Source organism: Oncorhynchus keta, chromosome 29 (genome assembly GCF_023373465.1).
Source record: "Oncorhynchus keta strain PuntledgeMale-10-30-2019 chromosome 29, Oket_V2, whole genome shotgun sequence".
In the NCBI taxonomy this organism is placed as follows: domain Eukaryota; kingdom Metazoa; phylum Chordata; class Actinopteri; order Salmoniformes; family Salmonidae; genus Oncorhynchus; species Oncorhynchus keta.
In genome coordinates, this window is record NC_068449.1 from 1,446,930 (window position 1) to 1,471,062 (window position 24,133).

The window sequence follows — 24,133 nt, forward strand, 5'->3', positions numbered from 1 at the left end:
CCCTCAAACAGGCACTCAGCAGACTCAGCAGGTCGACACGGAGACAGCTAGCCTCAGCTGTTGCTAAATCAATCATCCATAAGGCCTTTTTTCTCCTCCCGCAGTCGCAGGCACATCCACTTCCCTCTTACCTAAGGGGGAAATCCCTGCCATAGCCTACATTATGAATCAAATGAATAGGAGTGGAACCTGCAGGTAGCAAGCCAAGTTTAAGTGCTAAATTATTATGAGAGTATATTCTATTATCAATCCTATAGGCCCTATAGCAACACTGTAGCCCACTACCCTCATCGTCAGAAACGTCACTAGACTTCCTTCTATAATAGTGACACCATGGTGTAAATAATAAGGTTGTGTGATCGATTGTAGCCTAATTAATCATCCATAGGCCGGACACAGCCAGGTGGTAGGCTAGCTTCATCATAGGCTTGGCATGGCACACCGCTTTTACTGTACAGAGAGAAAGAGAGCAGAGAGAGAGAGCAGAGAGAGAGAGACGCGGAGGGAGAGAGACAGAGAGAGAGAGAGAGACAGAGACAGAGAGCGAGAGAGAGACAGAGAGAGAGCAGCGAGAGGGGGGGGAGAGAGAGCAGAGAGAAGGGGGAAGAGAGACAGAGGGAGAGAGACAAGAGAGAGAGAGAGAGAGAGAGAGAGAGAGAGAGAGAGAGAGAGGGGGGGGGGGCAGAGGGAGAGAGACAGAGAGAGACAGAGAGGGAGAGAGAGAGAGCAGAGAGAGAGAGGGGGAGAGAGACAGAAAGAGAGAGAGACAGAAAGAGAGAGAGAGGGAGAGAGAGCAGAGAGAGAGGGGGAGAGAGACAGAGAGGGAGAGAGACAGAAAGAGAGAGAGTGGCGGGGCAGAGACAGAGAGAGAGAGAGAGGGGGAGAGACAGAGAGAGAGAGACGGAGGGAGAGAGACAGAGAGAGAGACAGAGAGGGAGAGAGAGAGAGCAGAGAGAGAGAGGGGGAGAGAGCAGAGAGAGAGGGGGAGAGAGAGCAGAGAGAAGGGGGAAGAGAGACAGAGGGAGAGAGACAAGAGAGAGAGAGAGAGACAGAGACAGAGAGACAGAGAGAGAGAGAGAGAGCAGAGAGAGGGGGGGCAGAGGGAGAGAGACAGAGAGGGAGAGAGAGGGAGAGAGACAGAGAGAGAGAGACAGAGAGAGAGACAGAGAGAGAGACAGAGAGAGAGAGAGACAGAGAGAGAGAGACAGTGAGAGACAGAGAGAGAGATACAGAGAGGGAGAGACAGAAAGAGAGAGAGTGGGGGGGAGAGGGAGAGAGAGAGAGAGAGAGAGAGAGAGAGAGAGAGAGAGAGAGAGAGAGAGAGAGAGAGAGAGAGAGAGAGAGAGAGACAGACAGAGAGACAGAGAGAGACAAAGAGAGACAGAGAGAGAGAATGACGGAGAGAGAGAGACAGTGAGAGAGAGAGAGAGAGAGAGACTATGACAACATAACCAACAAAAACGGGTCACAACTCCTGCAGCTCTGTCGCACGCTGGGTATGTACATAGTCAACGGTAGGCTTCGAGGGGACTCCTATGGTAGATACACCTATAGCTCATCTCTTGGCAGTAGTACTGTAGACTACTTTATCACTGACCTCAACCCAGAATCTCTCAGAGCGTTCACAGTCAGTCCACTAACACCCCTATCAGACCACAGCAAAATCACAGTCTACTTAAACAGAGCAATACTCAACCACGAGGCATCAAAGCCAAAGGAACTGAGTAACATTAAGAAATGCTATAGGTGGAAGGAATGCAGTTTGGAAACCTACCAAAAACAATTAGGCAACAACAAATTCAATCCCTTTTAGACAATTTCCTGGGTAAAACGTTCCACTGTAATAGTGAAGGTGTAAACTTGGCAGTAGAAAATCTTAACAGTATATTTGACCTCTCAGCTTCCCTATCAAATCTAAAAATCTCAAATAGAAAACCGAAGAAAATTAACAATAATGACAAATGGTTTGATGAGGAATGCAAAAATCTAAGAAAGAAATTGAGAAACCTGTCCAACCAAAAACATAGAGACCCGGAAAACCTGAGTCTACGCCTTCACTATGGTGAATCACTAAAACAATACAGAAACACACTACGGAAAAAGAAGGAACAGCATGTCAGAAATCAGCTCAATGCAATTGAAGAATCCATAGACTCTAACCACTTCTGGGAAAATTGGAAAACACTAAACAAACAACAACACGAAGAATTATCTATCCAAAATGGAGATGTCTGGGTAAACCACTTCTCCAATCTTTTTGGTTCTATAACAAAGAACAAAGAGCAAAAACATATACATGATCAACTACAGATCTTAGAATCAACTATTAAAGACTACCAGAACCCACTGGATTCTCCAATTACATTGAATGAGTTACAGGACAAAATAAAAACCCTCCAACCCAAAAAGGCCTGTGGTGTCGATGGTATCCTCAATGAAATGATCAAATATACAGACAACAAATTCCAACTGGCTATACTAAAACTCTTTAACATCATACTTAGCTCTGGCATCTTCCCAATATTTGGAACCAAGGACTGATCACCCCAATCCACAAAAGTGGAGACAAATTTGACCCCAATAACTACCGTGGAATATGTGTCAACAGTAACCTTGGGAAAATCCTCTGCATTATTATTAACAGCAGACTCGTACATTTCCTCAATGAAAACAATGTACTGAGCAAATGTCAAATTGGCTTTTACCAAATTACCGTACAACAGACCATGTATTCACCCTGCACACCCTAATTGACAACCAAACAAACCAAAACAAAGGCAAAGTCTTCTCATGCTTTGTTGATTTCAAAAAGCCTTCGACTCAATTTGGCATGAGGGTCTGCTATACAAACTGATGGAAAGTGGTGTTGGGGGTAAAACATATGACATTATAAAATCCATGTACACAAACAACAAGTGTGCGGTTAAAATTGGCAAAAAACACACACATTTCTTCACACAGGGTCGTGGGGTTAGACAGGGATGCAGCTTAAGCCCCACCCTCTTCAACATATATATCAACGAACTGGCGCGGGCACTAGAAAAGTCTGCAGCACCCGGCCTCCCCTGCTAGAATCCGAAGTCAAATGTCTGCTGTTTGCTGATGATCTGGTGCTTCTGTCACCAACCAAGGAGGGCCTACAGCAGCACCTAGATCTTATGCACAGATTCTGTCAGACCTGGGCCCTGACAGTAAATCTCAGTAAGACCAAAATAATGGTGTTCCAAAAAGGTCGAGTCACCAGGACCACAAATACAAATTCCATCTCGACACTGTTGCCCTAGAGCACACAAAAACTATACATACCTTGGCCTAAACATCAGCGCCACAGGTAACTTCCACAAAGGTGTGAACGATCTGAGAGACAAGGCAAGAAGGGCATTCTATGCCATCAAAAGAAACATAAATTTCAACATACCAATTAGGATTTGGCTAAAAATACTTGAATCAGTCATAGAGCCCATTGCCCTTTATGGTTGTGAGGTCTGGGGTCCGCTCACCAACCAAGACTTCACAAAATGGGACAAACACCAAATTGAGACTCTGCACGCAGAATTCTGCAAAAATATCCTCCGTGTACAACGTAAAACACCAAATAATGCATGCAGAGCAGAATTAGGCCGATACCCACTAATTATCAAAATCCAGAAAAGAGCCATTAAATTCTACAACCACCTAAAAGGAAGCGATTCACAAACCTTCCATAACAAAGCCATCACAAACAGAGATGAACCTGGAGAAGAGTCCCCTAAGCAAACTGGTCCTGGGGCTCTGTTCACAAACACAAACACACCCTACAGAGCCCCAGGACAACAGCACAATTAGACCCAACCAAATCATGAGAAAACAAAAGATAATTACTTAACACATTGGAAAGAATTAACAAAAAAACAGAGCAAACTAGAATGCTATTTGGCCCTACACAGAGAGTACACAGCGGCAGAATACCTGACCACTGTGACTGACCCAAAATTAAGGAAAGCTTTGACTATGTACAGACTCAGTGAGCATAGCCTTGCTATTGAGAAAGGCCGCCGTAGGCAGACATGGCTCTCAAGAGAAGACAGGCTATGTGCTCACTGCCCACAAAATGAGGTGGAAACTGAGCTGCACTTCCTAACCTCCTGCCCAATGTATGACCATATTAGAGAGACATATTTCCCCAGATCACACAGATCCACAAAGAATTCGAAAACATATCCAATTTTGAAAAACTCCCATATCTACTGGGTGAAATTACACAGTGTTCCATCACAGCAGCAAGATTTGTGACCTGTTGCCACGAGAAAAGGGCAACCAGTGAAGAACAAACACCATTGTAAATACAACCCATATTTATGCTTATTTATTTTATCTTGTGTCCTTTAATTATTTGTACATTGTGTATGTATATATGTATGTATATATATATATATATATGTATGTGTGTGTATATGTATATATATATATATGTGTATATGTGTGTGTATATGTGTATATATATGTATATATATATATATATAATATGACATTTGTAATGTCTTTACTGTTTTGAAACTGTTGTATGTGTAATGTTTACTGTTAATTTTTGTTGTTTTTCACTTTATATATTCACTTTGTATGTTGTCTACCTCACTTGCTTTGGCAATGTTAACACATGTTTCCCATGCCAATAAAGCCCTTGAATTGAATTGAATTGAATTGAATTGAGAGAGAGAGAGAGAGAGAGAGAGGGGGGCAGAAAGAGAGAGAGTGGGGGGCAGAGAGGAGAGAGAGAGAGACAGAGAGAGAGAGAGCACCGCTCAAACACTCCTCATCCTCAAATCTGGAGATGGACATGTTACTGACTCATAGCACATAGCCAGGCGACATTTTCTAAGATGATGTCAAGTCATCTGGCATGAATAGCCTCGTGGAACCATATGGCCAACGGTTGGGTTTTAAGACTCACATTATCATTGGCCTTATTATGGCTAGAGCTATTAATTGAAACGCAAAAAAAAAACATAACACCGCGTCATCATTTCAGTACCGCCTCGGGTTGTCGGTCTAGCGGTGTGTCTGCGTCGCTCACCAGAAACGCGGTAGGCTCAAATGTATAGGAGGCTATGTCATGCGGTTCATTTCTACTAACGAGACCCAGACGAATTCATTTTATTACAGCCTACCTGTATTTTGGTATTCTGACGTGTTTTCGACACTGCGTAATGCCCCTTTTCCAATCGACCTTTTTACTCCGAGGTATCTATCATTCATTCAGCAGTAAACGTAATATGGGTTTGTATCAGCACTTCCTTATCCTCAGTCAAACGTGCTGTAGACAAGCTACTGCCGTTGAAAGAATGACCCCAGGGGCGATATTTGTTTCCTCACGCACAATCAAGCTGCCCCCCCAAGCCCGCTCTGCTTCTGGCCGATCGATCAAACCGGAGGTGATGGCTCGCTTTACATTTCCTCTCCTCTTGCCCGGTAACGTTAAGGCCACCGCGGTGACTAGAATGTTTTTCTGCGGTCGAAGCGGTTGGATGGAACTTTGGAATCGGAATCGATGCAAACCAAACAGCGCTTCTCCCGCAAAACCGAGACAGCAAGAGACAGCAGTGCTCGCCTCGTCTCCAGTCGGTTTCCTCTGTGTTAGCGCAACAAAAAAATGTATGATGATCTCGTTAAAACTGTGTGGCTCCTTTTTGATGTCCAGTCCGTTGGTCAATTTATAAATGTTTTAAAAAATGGCTCACCAATCTTGCAAAATAACCGACCCAGGCGATATCCAACGTTACGACGACCTCCGATAAATCATGTATAAATATTCCATTTGATGATCAATGGGTATCATTTTGATACACACACCGTCGGAAGCTCCAGATTTGTATATTTTCATTACACTTTAAAATCCAGATTGAATATAGTATTTTACACTATGCCTATTCATTTCTAAATATTATTCCCTATTTCGGGAAAGCATCGCAGTCGCCTTGCTATTCAACGTGAGCAATGCCTCTCAATCGCCCCCCTTCACCTAAAGTCACACAGACACACACGCGTGTCTACGTCACTATCAGCTGGGTGAGAGAACGAGCGGCGCCACAAACCATGAATATCCTGTATTATTGTATTGGTGCAGATGGGTGTCGGGGAGGCAGAGGAGAGCAGAGAGAGGAGAGAGGAGAGAGGAGATAATCCGCGTAGCAGGAGAGACTCAGATCAAGTGGAACGCTAATTCATTAGAACTACATTGGTCACGAAACGGATTCTCTTTGGCAATTTAAATCAAATTAAAGTTTATTTGGTCGTTTACACAGATTAGCAGAAAAAGCAGGTGTGCGAAGGTGCTCGTGTTACCAATACACAATAATCACAAATCAGGATGAGTCCAATTACAATCCAAGCAGCACCGTGTCAGTAATCCAATGTAATCCAATGTGCAGGCTATATACAGTGTATTACGGTACAGAGTCAATGTGGAGGCTATATACAGTGTATTACGGTACAGAGTCAATGTGGAGGCTATATACAGGGTATTACGGTACAGAGTCAATGTGGAGGCTATATACAGGGTATTACGGTACAGAGTCAATGTGGAGGCTATATACAGGGTATTACAGTACAGAGTCAATGTGGAGGCTATATACAGGGTATTACGGTACAGAGTCAATGTGGAGGCTATATACAGGGTATTACGGTACAGAGTCAATGTGCAGGCTATATACAGTGTATTACGGTACAGAGTCAATGTGGAGGCTATATACAGGGTATTACAGTACAGAGTCAATGTGGAGGCTATATACAGTGTATTACGGTACAGAGTCAATGTGGAGGCTATATACAGGGTATTACAGTACAGAGTCAATGTGGAGGCTATATACAGTGTATTACAGTACAGAGTCAATGTGGAGGCTATATACAGTGTATTACGGTACAGAGTCAATGTGGAGGCTATATACAGTGTATTACGGTACAGAGTCAATGTGGAGGCTATATACAGGGTATTACAGTACAGAGTCAATGTGGAGGTTATGTACAGGGTATTACGGTACAGAGTCAATGTGGAGGCTATATACAGGGTATTACAGTACAGAGTCAATGTGGAGGCTATATACAGGGTATTACGGGACAGAGTCAATGTGGAGGCTATCTACAGGGTATTACGGTACAGAGTCAATGTGGAGGCTATATACAGGGTATTACGGTACAGAGTCATTGTGGAGGCTATCTACAGGGTATTACGGTACAGAGTCAATGTGGAGGCTATCTACAGGGTATTACGGTACAGAGTCAATGTGGAGGCTATATACAGGGTATTACGTTACAGAGTCATTGTGGAGGCTATCTACAGGGTATTACGGTACAGAGTCAATGTGGAGGCTATATACAGGGTATTACGGTACAGAGTCAATGTGGAGGCTATATACAGGGTATTACAGTACAGAGTCAATGTGGAGGCTATATACAGGGTATTACGGTACAGAGTCATTGTGGAGGCTATATACAGGGTATTACAGTACAGAGTCAATGTGGAGGCTATATACAGTGTATTACGGTACAGAGTCAATGTGGAGGCTATATACAGTGTATTACGGTACAGAGTCATTGTGGAGGCTATATACAGGGTATTACAGTACAGAGTCAATGTGGAGGCTATATACAGTGTATTACGGTACAGAGTCAATGTGGAGGCTATATACAGGGTATTACAGTACAGAGTCAATGTGGAGGCTATATACAGGGTATTACGGTACAGAGTCAATGTGGAGGCTATATACAGTGCCTATAGTGAAAGTCAACACACCCCTTGCAGTCCTAACATTTTGCTGCCTTAAAATGTATTTTTTTTTAAATCTACTCCGCATTGTCCAAGTGAAAGAAAAATATAAAACATTTTCCAAATAAATACAATCTGAAAATGTCTTGATTGCATAAATCTTCACGTCCCACAGCTGTTAATAATTTTGAATAAGATTCTACCAACTTTGCACAACTCTTAGTGAAACATATATCCATTGTTATTGTCTGAATTGCTCAAGTTCAGTACATTTGGTTGGTAATCATTGAGACACAACTACAAATACCTTAGGTGTCTGGTTAGACTTTAAACTCTCCTTCCAGACCCACATCAAAATTCTCAAATCCAAAGTTAAATCTAGAATTGGCTTCATATTTCGCAACAAAGCATCCTTCACTCATGCAGCAATAGTAGGGCTATGTACAGGGTATTACGGTACAGAGTCAATGTGGAGGCTATATACAGGGTATTACGGTACAGAGTCAATGTGAAGGCTATATACAGGGTATTACAGTACAGAGTCAATGTGGAGGTTATGTACAGGGTATTACGGTACAGAGTCATTGTGGAGGCTATCTACAGGGTATTACAGTACAGAGTCAATGTGGAGGCTATCTACAGGGTATTACGGTACAGAGTCAATGTGGAGGCTATATACAGGGTCTTACGGTACAGAGTCAATGTGGAGGCTATATACAGGGTATTACGGTACAGAGTCATTGTGGAGGCTATCTACAGGGTATTACGGTACAGAGTCATTGTGGAGGCTATCTACAGGGTATTACGGTACAGAGTCAATGTGGAGGCTATATACAGGGTCTTACGGTACAGAGTCAATGTGGAGGCTTTATACAGGGGTACCGGTACAGAGTGAATGTGGAGGCTATATACAGGGGGGTACCGGTACAGAGCCAATGTGGAGGCTATATACAGGGGGTACCAGTACAGAGCCAATGTGGAGGCTATATACAGGGGGTACCGGTACAGTGTCAATGTGGAGGCAAAATACAGGGGGTACCGGTACCAAGTCAATGTGGAGGCTATATACAGGGGTATCGTTACAGAGTCAATGTGGAGGCTATATACAGGGGTACCGGTACAGAGTCAATGTGGAGGCTATATACAGGGGGTACCGGTACAGAGTCAATGTGGAGGCTATATACAGGGGGTACCGGTACAGAGTCAATGTGGAGGCTATATACAGGGGGTACCGGTACAGAGTCAATGTGGAGGCTATATACAGGGGGTACCGGTACAGAGTCAATGTGGAGGCTATATACAGGGGGTACCGGTACAGAGTCAATGTGGAGGCTATATACAGGGGGTACCGGTACAGAGTCAATGTGGAGGCTATATACAGGGGGTACCGGTACAGAGTCAATGTGGAGGCTATATACAGGGGGTACCGGTACAGAGTCAATGTGGAGGCTTTATACAGGGGGTACCGGTACAGAGTCAATGTGCTGGGGCCCCAGCTATTCAAGGTAATTATGTATAGGTAGAGTTCAAATAGACATAGATAATAAACAGAGAGTAGCATAAGCGTAAAAGAGGGAAGCCCTTTGATTAGGTATTTGCACCGAGACTTGGCGCTCCAGTACCGCTTGCCGTGCGGTAGCAGAGAGAACAGTCCAGTAGGGTGGCTGGAGTCTTTGACAATTTTTAGGACCTACCTCTGACACTGCCTGTATAGAGGTCCTGGATGGCAGGAAGCTTGTCCCAGTGATGTACTGGTCCGTACGCACTATCCTCTGTAGTGCCTTGCGGTCAGAGGCCAAGCAGTTGCCATACCAGGCAGTGATGCAACCGGTCAGAATGCTCTCGATGGTGCGAGGTTGAAAATCTCAGTGAAGACACTTGCCAGTTGGTCAGCACATGCCCGGAGCACACGTCCTGGTAATCCATCTGGCCCTGCGGCCTTGAAAAAGGTCTTGACCTGTTTAAAGGTCTCACTCACATCGGCTACGAAGAGCGTGATTATACAGACGTCTGGAACAACAGATGCTCTCATGCATGCTTCAGTGTTACTTGCCATGAAGCAAACATCAAAGTCATTTAGATCATCTGGAAGGCTCGTGTCACTGGGCAGCTCGCGGCTGTGCTTCCCTTTGTAGTCTGTAATAGTTTGCAAGCCCTGTCACAGCCGACGAGCGTCGGACCGGTGTAGAACGATTTGATCTTAGCCCTGTATTGACGCTTCGTCTGTTTGATGGTTCGTCGGAGGGCATAGCAGGATTCCTTATAAGCTTTCGGGTTAGAGTCCCGCTCCTTGAAAGAAGCAGCTCTATCCTTTAGCTCAGTGCAGATGTTGCCTGTAATCCATGGCTTCTGGTTGGGGTATGTACGTAATGTCACTGTGAGGACGATGTCATCGATGCACTTATTGGTAAAGCCAGCGAATGATGTGCTGTAATATTCAAAGTCATCGGAAGAATCCCGGAACATGTTCCAGTCTTTTCAAAACAGTCCTGTAGCTTAGCATCTGCTTCATCCGACTACTTTTTTATAGACCGAGTCACGGGTGCTTCATGCTTTAGTTTTTTGCTTGTAAGGGGAAATCAGGAGGATAGAATTATGGTCAGATTTGCCAAATGGAGGGCGAGGGAGAGCTTTGTACACGTCTCAAGGCCACAATGGACTAAAAGATGGTGGAATCAGGGACCATTTCCCCTCACTCTTATCGTGTTCTGTATTATATTCCACACATTCAGAGATATCTGGCTAAATTAGATCTGATGTAATTTAATTGAAATGGTTGTTCACCCCCAGTAGCTCACTGCCGATAGAGCTGTGTGTGTGTGTGTGTGTGTGTGTGTGTGTGTGTGTGTGTGCGTGCGTGCGTGCGTGCGTGCGTGCGTGCGTGCGTGCGTGCGTGCGTGCGTGCGTGCGTGCGTGTGCGTGCGTGCGTGCGTGCGTGTTGCGTGTGTAAGTGCGTGCGTGCGTGTGTGCGTGCGTGGCGTGCGTGCGTGCGTGCGTGCGTGCGTGCGTGCGTGCGTGCGTGCGTGCGTGCGTGCGTGCGTGCGTGCGTGCGCGTGCGTGCGTGCGTGCGTGCGTGCGTGCGTGTGTGTGTGTGTGTGTGCATCTCTGTCAGGTTGGCTGAAGCAGAACATGATTACCTGAACAAGAACTCATTGATTTCTACATAGACTACACAGTCATACAAAATCCCTAGAGGTTACAGTAGATTTATCCCAGATTCATTTTGGGATAAAATAGACATTCCCGAAATTAACGAAACAAAGAGAATGAAGGAAATAAAGTGAATTAATCAAACAATTTGAATGAATGGAACAGAGATAACCAATGAAACAAAGGGAATGAATGGAACAAAGAGAATGAATGGAACAAAGAGAATGAATGGAACAAAGATAATGAATGGAACAAATAGAATGAATGGAACAGAGAGAATGAATGGAACAGAGAGAATGAATGGAACAAAGGGAATGAATGGAACAAAGGGAATGAATGGAACAAAGAGAATGAATGGAACAAATAGAATGAATGGAACAAATAGAATGAATGGAACAGAGAGAATGAATGAAACAAAGGGAATGAATGGAACAAAGGGAATGAATGGAACAAAGAGAATGAATGGAACAAAGAGAATGAATGGAACAAAGAGAATGAATGGAACAAACAGAATGAATGGAACAAAGATAATGAATGAAACAAAGGGAATGAATGGAACAAAGATAATGAATGGAACAAAGTGAATGAATGGAACAAAGAGAATGAATGGAACAAAGAGAATGAATGGAACAAAGAGAATGAATGGAACAAAGATAATGAATGGAACAAATGGAATGAATGGAACAAAGAGAATGAATGGAACAAATAGAATGAATGGAACAAAGAGAATGAATGGAACAAACAGAATGAATGGAACAAAGATAATGAATGGAACAAATGGAATGAATGGAACAAAGAGAATGAATGGAACAAATAGAATGAATGGAACAAAGAGAATGAATGGAACAAACAGAATGAATGGAACAAAGATAATGAATGGAACAAATGGAATGAATGGAACAAAGAGAATGAATGGAACAAATAGAATGAATGGAACAAAGAGAATGAATGGAACAGAGAGAATGAATGAAACAAAGAGAATGAATGGAACAAAGAGAATGAATGGAACAGAGAGAATGAATGAAACAAAGAGAATGAATGGAACAAAGAGAATGAATGGAACAAAGGGAATGAATGGAACAAAGAGAATGAATGGAACAAACAGAATGAATGGAACAAAGATAATGAATGGAACAAATGGAATGAATGGAACAAAGAGAATGAATGGAACAAATAGAATGAATGGAACAAAGAGAATGAATGGAACAAAGGGAATGAATGGAACAAAGAGAATGAATGGAACAAAGATAATGAATTTAACAAAGAGAATAGAGAAATGTAAAAAAATGAATTGCTTTAAGAAAAATATAAGCAAACACGTTTGGTGTTTGCCAAAAGGCATGTGGGAGACTCCCCAAACATATGGAAGAAGGTACTCGGGTCGGATGAGACTAAAATTGAGGTTTTTGGCCATCAAGGAAAGCGCTATGTCTGGTGCAAACCCAACACCTCTCATCACCCGAGAACATCATCCCATAGTGAAGCACGGTGGTGGCAGCATCATGCTGTGGGGATGTTTTTCATCGGCAGGGACTTGGAAACTGGTTCAGAATCAAAGGAATGATGGCGCTAAATACTGGGAAATTCTTGAGGGAAACCTGTTTCAGTCTTCCAGAGATTTGAGACTGGGATGGAGGTTCACCTTCCAGCAGTACAATGACCCTAAGCATATTGCTAAAGTAATACTTGAGTGGTTTAAGGGGAAACATTTAAATGTCTTGGAATGGCCTAGTCAAAGCCCAGACCTCAATCCAATTGAGAATCTGTGGTAAAACTTAAAGATTGCTGTACACCAGCGGAACCCATCCAACTTGAAGGAGCTGGAACAGTTTTGCCTTGAAGAATGAGCAGAAATCCCAGTGACGAGATGTGCCAAGCTTATAGAGACATACCCCAAGATACTTGCAGATATAATTGCTGCAAAAGGTGGCTCTACAAAGTATTGACTTTAGGGGCGTGAATTGTTATGCACGCTCAAGTTTTCTTTTTTTTTTCTTTTATTTTTAGTTTCATATTTTGCATTTTCAAAGTGGTAGGCATGTTGTGTAAATCAAATGATACAAACCCCCGAAAAATCTATTTTAATTCCAGGTTGTAAGGCAACAAAATAGGAGAAATGCCAAAGGGGGTGAATACTTTCACAAGCCACTGTAAGCTGCATGTATCCATATATTCTAGATTCATTGCAACCTTTCGGTTACTAGTCCAACGCTCTAACATTTACATTACATTTACATTTAAGTCATTTAGCAGACGCTCTTATCCAGAGCGACTTACAAATTGGTGCATTCACCTTATGACCACTAGGCTACCCTGCCGCCCCAACTAGATTCATAGTACTGTAGGTTAGATATGACTCTGAAAATGGCGCAGTTTTACGGGCGCCCAACCAATAGTGCTATTATGTTTTGCGTTATTTGTAACTTATTTTGTACATAATATTTCTGCCACCATATCTTACAGCAAAAAAGGAGCTTCTGGATATCAGGACAGCGATCACTCACCTCGGATTAGACAAAGAGCTTCTGGATATCAGGACAGCGATCACTCACCTCGGATTAGACAAAGAGCTTCTGGATATCAGGACAGCGATCACTCACCTCGGATTAGACAAAGAGCTTCTGGATATCAGGACAGAGATAACTCACCTCGGATTAGACAAAGAGCTTCTGGATATCAGGACAGCGATCACTCACCTCGGATTAGACAAAGAGCTTCTGGATATCAGGACAGCGATCACTCACCTCGGATTAGACAAAGAGCTTCTGGATATCAGGACAGCAATCCCTCACCTCGGATTAGACAAAGAGCTTCTGGATATCAGGACAGAGATAACTCACCTCGGATTAGACAAAGAGCTTCTGGATATCAGGACAGCGATCACTCACCTCGGATTAGACAAAGAGCTTCTGGATATCAGGACAGCGATCACTCACCTCGGATTAGACAAAGAGCTTCTGGATATCAGGACAGCGATCACTCACCTCGGATTAGACAAAGAGCTTCTGGATATCAGGACAGAGATCACTCACCTCGGATTAGACAAAGAGCTTCTGGATATCAGGACAGCGATCACTCACCTCGGATTAGACAAAGAGCTTCTGGATATCAGGACAGCGATCACTCACCTCGGATTAGACAAAGAGCTTCTGGATATCAGGACAGAGATCACTCACCTCGGATTAGACAAAGAGCTTCTGGATATCAGGACAGAGATCACTCACCTCGGATTAGACAAAGAGCTTCTGGATATCAGGACAGAGATCACTCACCTCGGATTAGACAAAGAGCTTCTGGATATCAGGACAGCGATCACTCACCTCGGATTAGACAAAGAGCTTCTGGATATCAGGACAGAGATAACTCACCTCGGATTAGACAAAGAGCTTCTGGATATCAGGACAGCGATCACTCACCTCGGATTAGACAAAGAGCTTCTGGATATCAGGACAGCGATCACTCACCTCGGATTAGACAAAGAGCTTCTGGATATCAGGACAGCGATCACTCACCTCGGATTAGACAAAGAGCTTCTGGATATCAGGACAGAGATCACTCACCTCGGATTAGACAAAGAGTTTCTGGATATCAGGACAGAGATCACTCACCTCGGATTAGACAAAGAGCTTCTGGATATCAGGACAGAGATCACTCACCTCGGATTAGACAAAGAGCTTCTGGATATCAGGACAGCGATCACTCACCTCGCATTAGACAAAGAGCTTCTGGATATCAGGACAGCGATCACTCACCTCGGATTAGACAAAGAGCTTCTGGATATCAGGACAGAGATCACTCACCTCGGATTAGTCAAAGAGCTTCTGGATATCAGGACAGAGATCACTCACCTCGGATTAGACAAAGAGCTTCTGGATATCAGGACAGAGATCACTCACCTCGGATTAGACAAAGAGCTTCTGGATATCAGGACAGCGATCACTCACCTCGGATTAGACAAAGAGCTTCTGGATATCAGGACAGCGATCACTCACCTCGGATTAGACAAAGAGCTTCTGGATATCAGGACAGAGATAACTCACCAGCGATCAGTAGAAGGGAGGACTGTAGCAGTAAACCAGTGGAAGAGAGGACAGTAGTACTGAACATAACAGTATACCAGTAGAAGGGAGGACAATAGCACTGAACATAACAGTAAACCAGTAGAAGGGAGGACAGTAGTACTGAACATAACAGTATACCAGTAGAAGGGAGGACAGTAGTACTGAACATAACAGTAAACCAGTAGAAGGGAGGACTGTAGTACTGAACATAACAGTATACCAGTAGAAGGGAGGACTGTAGTACTGAACATAACAGTAAACCAGTAGAAGGGAGGACTGTAGTACTGAACATAACAGTAAACCAGTAGAAGGGAGGACAGTAGTACTGAACATAACAGTATACCAGTAGAAGGGAGGACTGTAGTACTGAACATAACAGTAAACCAGTAGAAGGGAGGACTGTAGTACTGAACATAACAGTAAACCAGTAGAAGGGAGGACAGTAGTACTGAACATAACAGTAAACCAGTGGAAGGGAGGACTGTAGTACTGAACATAACAGTATACCAGTAGAAGGGAGGACTGTAGCAGTATACCAGTAGAAGGGAGGACAGTAGTACTGAACATAACAGTAAACCAGTAGAAGGGGGGACTGTAGTACTGAACATAACAGTAAACCAGTAGAAGGGAGGACTGTAGTACTGAACATAACAGTAAACCAGTAGAAGGGAGGACTGTAGTACTGAACATAACAGTAAACCAGTAGAAGGGAGGACAGTAGCACTGAACATAACAGTAAACCAGTAGAAGGGAGGACTGTAGTACTGAACATAACAGTAAACCAGTAGAAGGGAGGACTGTAGTACTGAACATAACAGTAAACCAGTAGAAGGGAGGACTGTAGTACTGAACATAACAGTATACCAGTAGAAGGGAGGACAGTAGTACTGAACATAACAGTAAACCAGTAGAAGGGAGGACTGTAGTACTGAACATAACAGTATACCAGTAGAAGGGAGGACTGTAGTACTGAACATAACAGTAAACCAGTAGAAGGGAGGACTGTAGTACTGAACATAACAGTAAACCAGTAGAAGGGAGGACAGTAGTACTGAACATAACAGTATACCAGTAGAAGGGAGGACTGTAGTACTGAACATAACAGTAAACCAGTAGAAGGGAGGACTGTAGTACTGAACATAACAGTAAACCAGTAGAAGGGAGGACAGTAGTACTGAACATAACAGTAAACCAGTGGAAGGGAGGACTGTAGTACTGAACATAACAGTATACCAGTAGAAGGGAGGACTGTAGCAGTATACCAGTAGAAGGGAGGACAGTAGTACTGAACATAACAGTAAACCAGTAGAAGGGAGGACTGTAGTACTGAACATAACAGTAAACCAGTAGAAGGGAGGACTGTAGTACTGAACATAACAGTAAACCAGTAGAAGGGAGGACTGTAGTACTGAACATAACAGTAAACCAGTAGAAGGGAGGACAGTAAGCACTGAACATAACAGTAAACCAGTAGAAGGGAGGACAGTAGCACTGAACATAACAGTAAACCAGTAGAAGGGAGGACAGTAAGCACTGAACATAACAGTAAACCAGTAGAAGGGAGGACAGTAGCACTGAACATAACAGTAAACCAGTAGAAGGGAGGACTGTAGTACTGAACATAACAGTAAACCAGTAGAAGGGAGGACTGTAGTACTGAACATAACAGTAAACCAGTAGAAGGGAGGACAGTAGCACTGAACATAACAGTAAACCAGTAGAAGGGAGGACTGTAGTACTGAACATAACAGTATACCAGTAAAATTGACATCAGTAAAATCACAATAACTAATTGGTAGGTCTGCCATTACCGGTGACTTCTGTGAACGTTTATTAGGTTTTATCAGAGTAAATAACTCACGGACACTAGAGAAACCTCTTAGGGAAGCTGCGAAAATTCGCAGCTTTTTGTTAAGAATCAAGCAACATTTCAGCGTCCTGCTATTCATGCCAGGAATATAGTATATGCATATGATTAGTATGTGTGGATAGAAAACACTCAGACGTTTTTAAAACTGGTTAAATCACAGCTGTGACTATAACAGAATGTGCGTTTCATCGAAAAGTGCAGGAAAATCTGATCACTGAAAATGGAAAAAAATATCCATGCGCCACTTCCAAGGATTGTTAAAGGTGAACCGGATTAAATGAGGACGAGGTTGCAATACCTACAGCTTCCACACGTTGTCTAGAGTCTTGTCATTTGCCTACTATTTGTTTCTTGGTCAAACAGACGCAAGGCAGCGCATTTCTTCCGGTCTCCGACCGGATATTTTGGTTGAGATTTATCCGGACAGCATTTCCAGACTGACACCTATAGAATTGACATCGCCTCGTGATCAATTTTATCGCTTATTAACGTGTACGCTTATTAACGTGTACTAATACCTAAAGTTGCATTACAACTTACAATTACAATTACAAAGTATTTAGAAGTGTTTTGTGAAAGTTTATCGTCGACTTTTTTAATTTTAAAAAATGACGTTACGTTAGAAAACGCTATTTTTTTCCGTTGTTCACACAGTGTTCATAGATCGATATCTAGGCTATATATGGACCGATTTAATCGAAAAAGTACCCAAAATGATGTTTATGGGACATCTAGGAGAGCCAAGAAAGAAGCTCGTCAAAGGTAATGAATGTTTTATATTTTATTTCTGCGTTTTGAGTAGCCCCCGGCTATCGCAAAATCTGTCGTTAGGTGACGTTGAAGTATTTTGGGGGATACATGCTATCAGATAATAGCTTCTCATGCTTTCGCCGAAAAGCATTTTACAAATCTGACTTGGTAGCTAGATTCACAACGAGTGTAGCTTTAATTCAGTACATTGTATGTGCATTTTAATGAAAGTTTGAGTTTTATCAAAAACTATAGGTGGCGCACTTGAAATTTTCGCTGATTGATGTTCCCACCTCGGAACCACGGCCCCAACAAGTTTTAACCAAGTTTAATTCTTCCCAAAGTGTCGATACAGCTGTAACTCAGACAACAACAAAAAAATATTTCATACAAGCACTGATATTTAACCCTTTCTCCTTGGCTGAGTCTCCTCCTCCACAACCAAACAGCCAATGAATCTCTGTTGCTAGGCAGAACCTTGGCGATAGCTGTTCTTCCTCTCTTCATCTGACCCGACCTCTCACCCCAAAGTGCTCACTCCTCCCCAACTGACGGCTGTCATGGTTACCAGACTGTGTCTCTTCTCCTCCCAGAGGATCCCTGATGGTTAACAATAACATATCCTGACATAATGTAAACGTTATACATTACCCTGCACTCAACACATTCTAAGCTTAGTTACAACCACTATATACCTTCCTCCTATAACCCTTAACCTCTGGTCTAGACCCTCCACTATATACCTTCCTCCTATAACCCTTAACCTCTGGTGTAGACCCTCCACTATATACCTTCCTCCTATAACCCTTACCTTCTGGTCTAGACCCTCCACTATATACCTTCCTCCTATAACCCTTAACCTCTGGTCTAGACCCTCCACTATATACCTTCCTCCTATAACCCTTAACCTCTGGTCTAGACCCTCCACTATATACCTTCCTCCTATAACCCTTAACCTCTGGTGTAGACCCTCCACTATATACCTTCCTCCTATAACCCTTAACCTCTGGTCTAGACCCTCCACTATATACCTTCCTCCTATAACCCTTAACCTCTGGTGTAGATCCCTACTGCCTCTGATCTGGCAGACTCACTAAACAGAGAACATCCCTGGTCATCCCTACTGCCTCTGATCTGGCAGACTCACTAAACAGAGAACATCCATGGTCATCCCTACTGCCTCTGATCTGGCAGACTCACTAAACAGAGAACATCCCTGGTCATCCCTACTGCCTCTGATCTGGAGGACTCACTAAACAGAGAACACCTGGTCATCCCTACTGCCTCTGATCTGGAGGACTCACTAAACAGAGAACATCCCTGGTCATCCCTACTGCCTCTGATCTGGAGGACTCACTAAACAGAGAACATCCCTGGTCATCCCTACTGCCTCTGATCTGGAGGACTCACTAAACAGAGAACATCCCTGGTCATCACTACTGCCTCTGATCTGGCAGACTCACTAAACAGAGAACATCCCTGGTCATCCCTACTGCCTCTGATCTGGCAGACTCACTAAACAGAGAACATCCCTGGTCATCCCTACTGCCTCTGATCTGGAGGACTCACTAAACAGAGAACATCCCTGGTCATCCCTACTGCCTCTGATCTGGAGGACTCACTAAACAGAGAACATCCCTGGTCATCCCTACTGCCTCTGATCTGGCAGACTCACTAAACAGAGAACATCCCTGGTCATCCCTACTGCCTCTGATCTGGAGGACTCACTAAACAGAGAACATCCCTGGTCATCCCTACTGTCTCTGATCTGGAGGACTCACTAAACAGAGAACATCCCTGGTCATCCTACTGTCTCTGATCTGGAGGACTCGCTAAACAGAGAACATCCCTGGTCATCCCTACTGCCTCTGATCTGGCAGACTCACTAAACAGAGAACATCCCTGGTCATCCCTACTGCCTCTGATCTGGAGGACTCACTAAACAGAGAACATCCCTGGTCATCCCTACTGCCTCTGATCTGGAGGACTCACTAAACAGAGAACATCCCTGGTCATCCCTACTGCCTCTGATCTGGAGGACTCACTAAACAGAGAACATCCCTGGTCATCCCTACTGCCTCTGATCTGGAGGACTCACTAAACAGAGAACATCCCTGGTCATCCCTACTGCCTCTGATCTGGCAGACTCACTAAACAGAGAACATCCCTGGTCATCCCTACTGCCTCTGATCTGGCGGACTCACTAAACAGAGAACATCCCTGGTCATCCCTACTGCCTCTGATCTGGAGGACTCACTAAACAGAGAACATCCCTGGTCATCCCTACTGCCTCTGATCTGGCAGACTCACTAAACAGAGAACATCCCTGGTCATCCCTACTGCCTCTGATCTGGCAGACTCACTAAACAGAGAACATCCCTGGTCATCCCTACTGCCTCTGATCTGGCAGACTCACTAAACACACATTCATCTTCTGTAAATAATGCCTGAGTGCTGGAGTGCCCCTGGCTCTCCGTACATTTTAAAAACAAGAAAATGGTGCTGTCTGCTTTGCTTAATATAAGGAATTTAAAATTATTTCTGCTTTTACCTCTACTTTTGATACTTAAGTATATTTTAACCTAAACAGTTAGACTTTTACCTAAGTACTATTTTACTGTGTGACTTTCACTTTAACTTGAGTAACTTTCTATTAATTAAGGTATTTAGACTTTTACTCAAGTATAACAATTGGTTACTTTTCCCACCACTGGTTAGGACCCTAGATGGATCGCTGTAGGTACATCAACTCTCCAGTAGGAGGTGCTGTAGGTACATCAACTCTCCAGTAGGAGGTGTTGTAGAGAGATCAACTCTCCAGTAGGAGGTGCTGTAGGTACATCAACTCTCCAGTAGGAGGTGCTGTAGATACATCAACTCTCCAGTAGGAGGTGTTGTAGAGAGATCAAGTCTCCAGTAGGAGTTGCTGTAGAGAGATCACTCTCCAGTAGGAGGTGCTGTAGGTACATCAACTCTCCAGTAGGAGGTGCTGTAGGTACATCAACTCTCCAGTAGGATGTGCTGTAGGTACATCAACTCTCCAGTAGGAGGTGTTGTAGAGAGATCAACTCTCCAGTAGGAGAAGCTGTAGAGAGATCAAGTCTCCAGTAGGAGATGCTGTGCTGTAGAGAGATCAACTCTCCAGTAGGAGGTGCTGTAGAGAGATCAACTCTTCAGTAGGAGGTGCTGTAGAGAGATCAACTCTCCAGTAGGAGGTGCTGTAGGTACATCAACTCTCCAGTAGGAGGTGCTTTAGAGAGATCAACTCTCCAGTAGGAGGTGCTGTAGGTCCATCAACTCTCCAGTAGGAGGTGCTGTAGGTACATCAACTCTCCAGTAGGAGGTACTGTAGAGAGACCAACTCTCCAGTAGGAGGTGCTGTAGGTCCATCAACTCTCCAGTATGAGGTGCTGTAGATGGATAAACTCTCCAGTAGGAGGTGCTGTAGGTACATCAACTATCCAGTAGGACATAGATGTCAGAGTCAAGGCCCGCGGGCCACATCCGGCCCGCGAGAAGGTTTTTTACGGCCCCTGGGATGATCTTGATTTATTATTAGAACCGGCCCGCAGACCGCAGCAAGCCGGCAGCCCGCAGATCTTTTACACGCACCAATACTACATTTCCCACAATGCAACGGTGACGCACCGAGCAGTAGGCTGCTTCATTTCAATATTTATTGGCACAGCAGTTGTCAGCATCACAGTAAAATTAACTTTCAGATACCCATCAAAAATGGCAAAACGGAAGGTGGACACTGAGAACCGGGGGTTTCAAACAAGGTGGGAGTCGGAGTATTTGTTCACGGAGGTAGCTGGAAAACCTGTGTGTCTTCTGTGTGGAGAAAGTGTGGCGGTACTGAAAGAGTATAATCTGAGACGACATTATGAAACGAAACACGCGGACAAAAACAAGAATATGGACATGGAACAAAGGCTACAAAAGGCAGAGGAATTAAAACGAGGCCTCAAATCTCGACAGGCTCTGTTCAAAAAAGCCAAATCACAAGGCCAGGCTGCTGTCAAGGCCAGTTTTATTTTGGCAGAAGAGATCGCTAAATCAGCCCGGCCATTTACGGAGGGGGATTTCATCAAAACTGCATGATTAAAGTTTGTGACGAAGTTTGCCCAGAAAAAGGCAACTCTTTTAAATGTGAGTCTGAGCAGAAACACCATTGCCGAGAGAGTAGACCAGTTGTCCATCAATCTAAAAGAGCAGCTTGTGAAAAAGGGAAAAGATTTCATTGCATATTCCTTGGCTGTGGATGAGAGCACCGACATTTCTGACATTGCCCAGTTGTCAATTTTCATCCGCGGAGTGGACTCCAGCCTAAGCGTGACAGAGGAGTTTTTGGCTTTACGTCCTATGCATGGCACAACTACGGGGCATGATTTGTATGAAGAGGTGTCAAGATGTGTAAATGAGATGGAGCTGCCTTGGGAAAAACTTGTGGGTTTGACAACCGACGGAGCACCTGCGATGTGTGGACACAGGAGCGGACTGGTGGCGAAGATACGGGAAAAGATGCAAGAGGAAAACGCGACAGGTGAGCTGACAGCTTATCATTGTATCATACACCAGGAAGCGTTGTGCGGTAAAGCCTTGAAAATGGAGCATGTATTGAGCATCATCACGCGCACAGTTAACTTTATCAGAGCCAAAGGTTTGAATCACCGCCAGTTCAAGGCATTTCTGACGGAGTTAGAAACGGAGCATGGTGATTTGCCTTATCACACAGAGGTGCGATGGCTAAGCCAGGGAAAGGTGCTTCAAAGATGTTTCGAGCCGGAGGAGATTTGTCTGTTCTGGACAGCAAAGGGAAAGACACAACACAACTCCGAGACGAAATGTTTCTGTGTGAAATGGCTTTTCTGTGTGACATTACGAGTCATCTGAATGCAATGAACTTGCAGCTGCAGGGTCGGGATCGTGTCATCTCTGATATGTACAGTACAGTGAAGGCATTTAAAACCAAACTGACTCTGTGGGAGACGCAGATGCGGAAAGAAAATTTGAGCCACTTTCCCAGCTGCCAGACCATGAAAGAGAAGTTTCTACCAGTGCGTTCCGAGCGCACAGTTGGCTGATAAAATAGGTATGCTTGCCGCTGACTTTCGACGCCGATTTGCTGACTTTGAAGCACAAAAAGCAGGTTGGAACTGCTCGGTAACCCATTTGCTGTTGACGTGGAAAGCTCACCACCAAACCTCCAAATGGAGTTGATTGACCTCCAATGCAATGATGCACTGAGGGCAAAATATGCGGCAGTGGGTGCTGCGGAGTTCGCCCGTTTCCTCCCCGACAAATGCCCCAGCTGCGCATCCAGGCTGCTCAAACGTTGTCTATGTTTGGCAGCACATACCTGTGTGAACAACTGTTTTCTTTGATGAACTTGAACAAAACATCACACAGAAGTCGACTTACTGCTGAACACCTCCACTCACCCTGAGGATTTCCTCAGCTCAGAGCCTTACCTCCAACATTGATGAACTTGTGGAAAAGATGGGACACCACCAAGTATCACCCTCAACCTCAAACAAGTGAACATTACTGTGCAATCACATATTTAGAGTTTTTACTCAGTTCAAGTTTAAAAGTTAAAGTTTAATATTTGTTTTCACTGCATGTTACTTCTCCTTAAACAAAGTGTTGTTTTTGATTAATAGATTTTTGCACTTTATTTTATTGTATTTCAATCCAATTATATTTTAAAAATATTTCAGTTGAGTGGATGATAGAAAATTGCTATTATTGTTTTTTTCTTTGAAGTAAATTTAGCCCACTTTTGCTAAAATAGAAAATATAGGCTACTGATGGTGCCTTGAATACCGGTTTCTTTCATTTAATGTTCATGTTATGGGGATTTTTATATAAAGGAAATTTGTCTTTTGTGTCTGTTGAAAATTAAAGATTACTGACAGAGCCATAAGAAAATATTGCTTTATTTATCTGATCATATTGGAATATATTTGTTAGGTTTTCAGTAGGTTCAATTAGGTTCACTAGACTATATGCGTCATTTAAAAATTTTTCAATGAACATTCGAACAGTCCGGCCCTCGGCTTGTAGCTAAATTTTTTATTTGGCCCTCCGTCCATTTGACTTTGACACCCCTGCAGTAGGAGGTGCTGTAGATGGATCAACTATCCAGTAGGAGATGCTGTGCTGTAGAGAGATCAACTCTCCAGTAGGAGGTGCTGTAGATGGATCAACTCTCCAGTAGGAGGTGCTGTAGAGAGATCAACTCTCCAGTAGGAGGTGCTGTAGAGAGATCAACTCTCCAGTAGGAGGTGCTGTAAATGGATCAACTTTCCAGTAGGAGGTGCTGTAGAGAAATCAACTCTCAAGTAGGAGGTGCTGTAGAGAGATCAAGTCTCCAGTAGGAGGTGCTATAGATACGTCAACTCTCCAGTAGGAGGTGCTGTAGGTACGTCAACTCCCCAGTAGGAGGTGCTGTAGAGAGATCAACTCTCCAGTAGGAGGTGCTGTAGAGAGATCACTCTCCAGTAGGAGGTGTTGTAGATACATCAACTCTCCAGTAGGAGGTGCTGTAGAAAGGCA

At 43.8% G+C, this 24,133-nt stretch overlaps 1 protein-coding gene across 2 annotated transcripts in view; it reads right to left on the reverse strand.

Moving 5' to 3' along the window:
• Positions 1-5,295, reverse strand: part of LOC127913471 (sodium/calcium exchanger 3-like) — a 204,421-nt gene extending 199,126 nt beyond the window's left edge. For both annotated transcript variants that reach the window (XM_052485492.1, XM_052485491.1), the window contains exon 1: positions 5,148-5,295. In XM_052485492.1, the coding sequence (XP_052341452.1) occupies positions 5,148-5,235 (88 nt within the window). In that variant the 5' untranslated portion in view covers positions 5,236-5,295. The remainder of the gene's footprint in view (positions 1-5,147) is intronic.
• Positions 5,296-24,133: the final 18,838 nt, after the last annotated feature.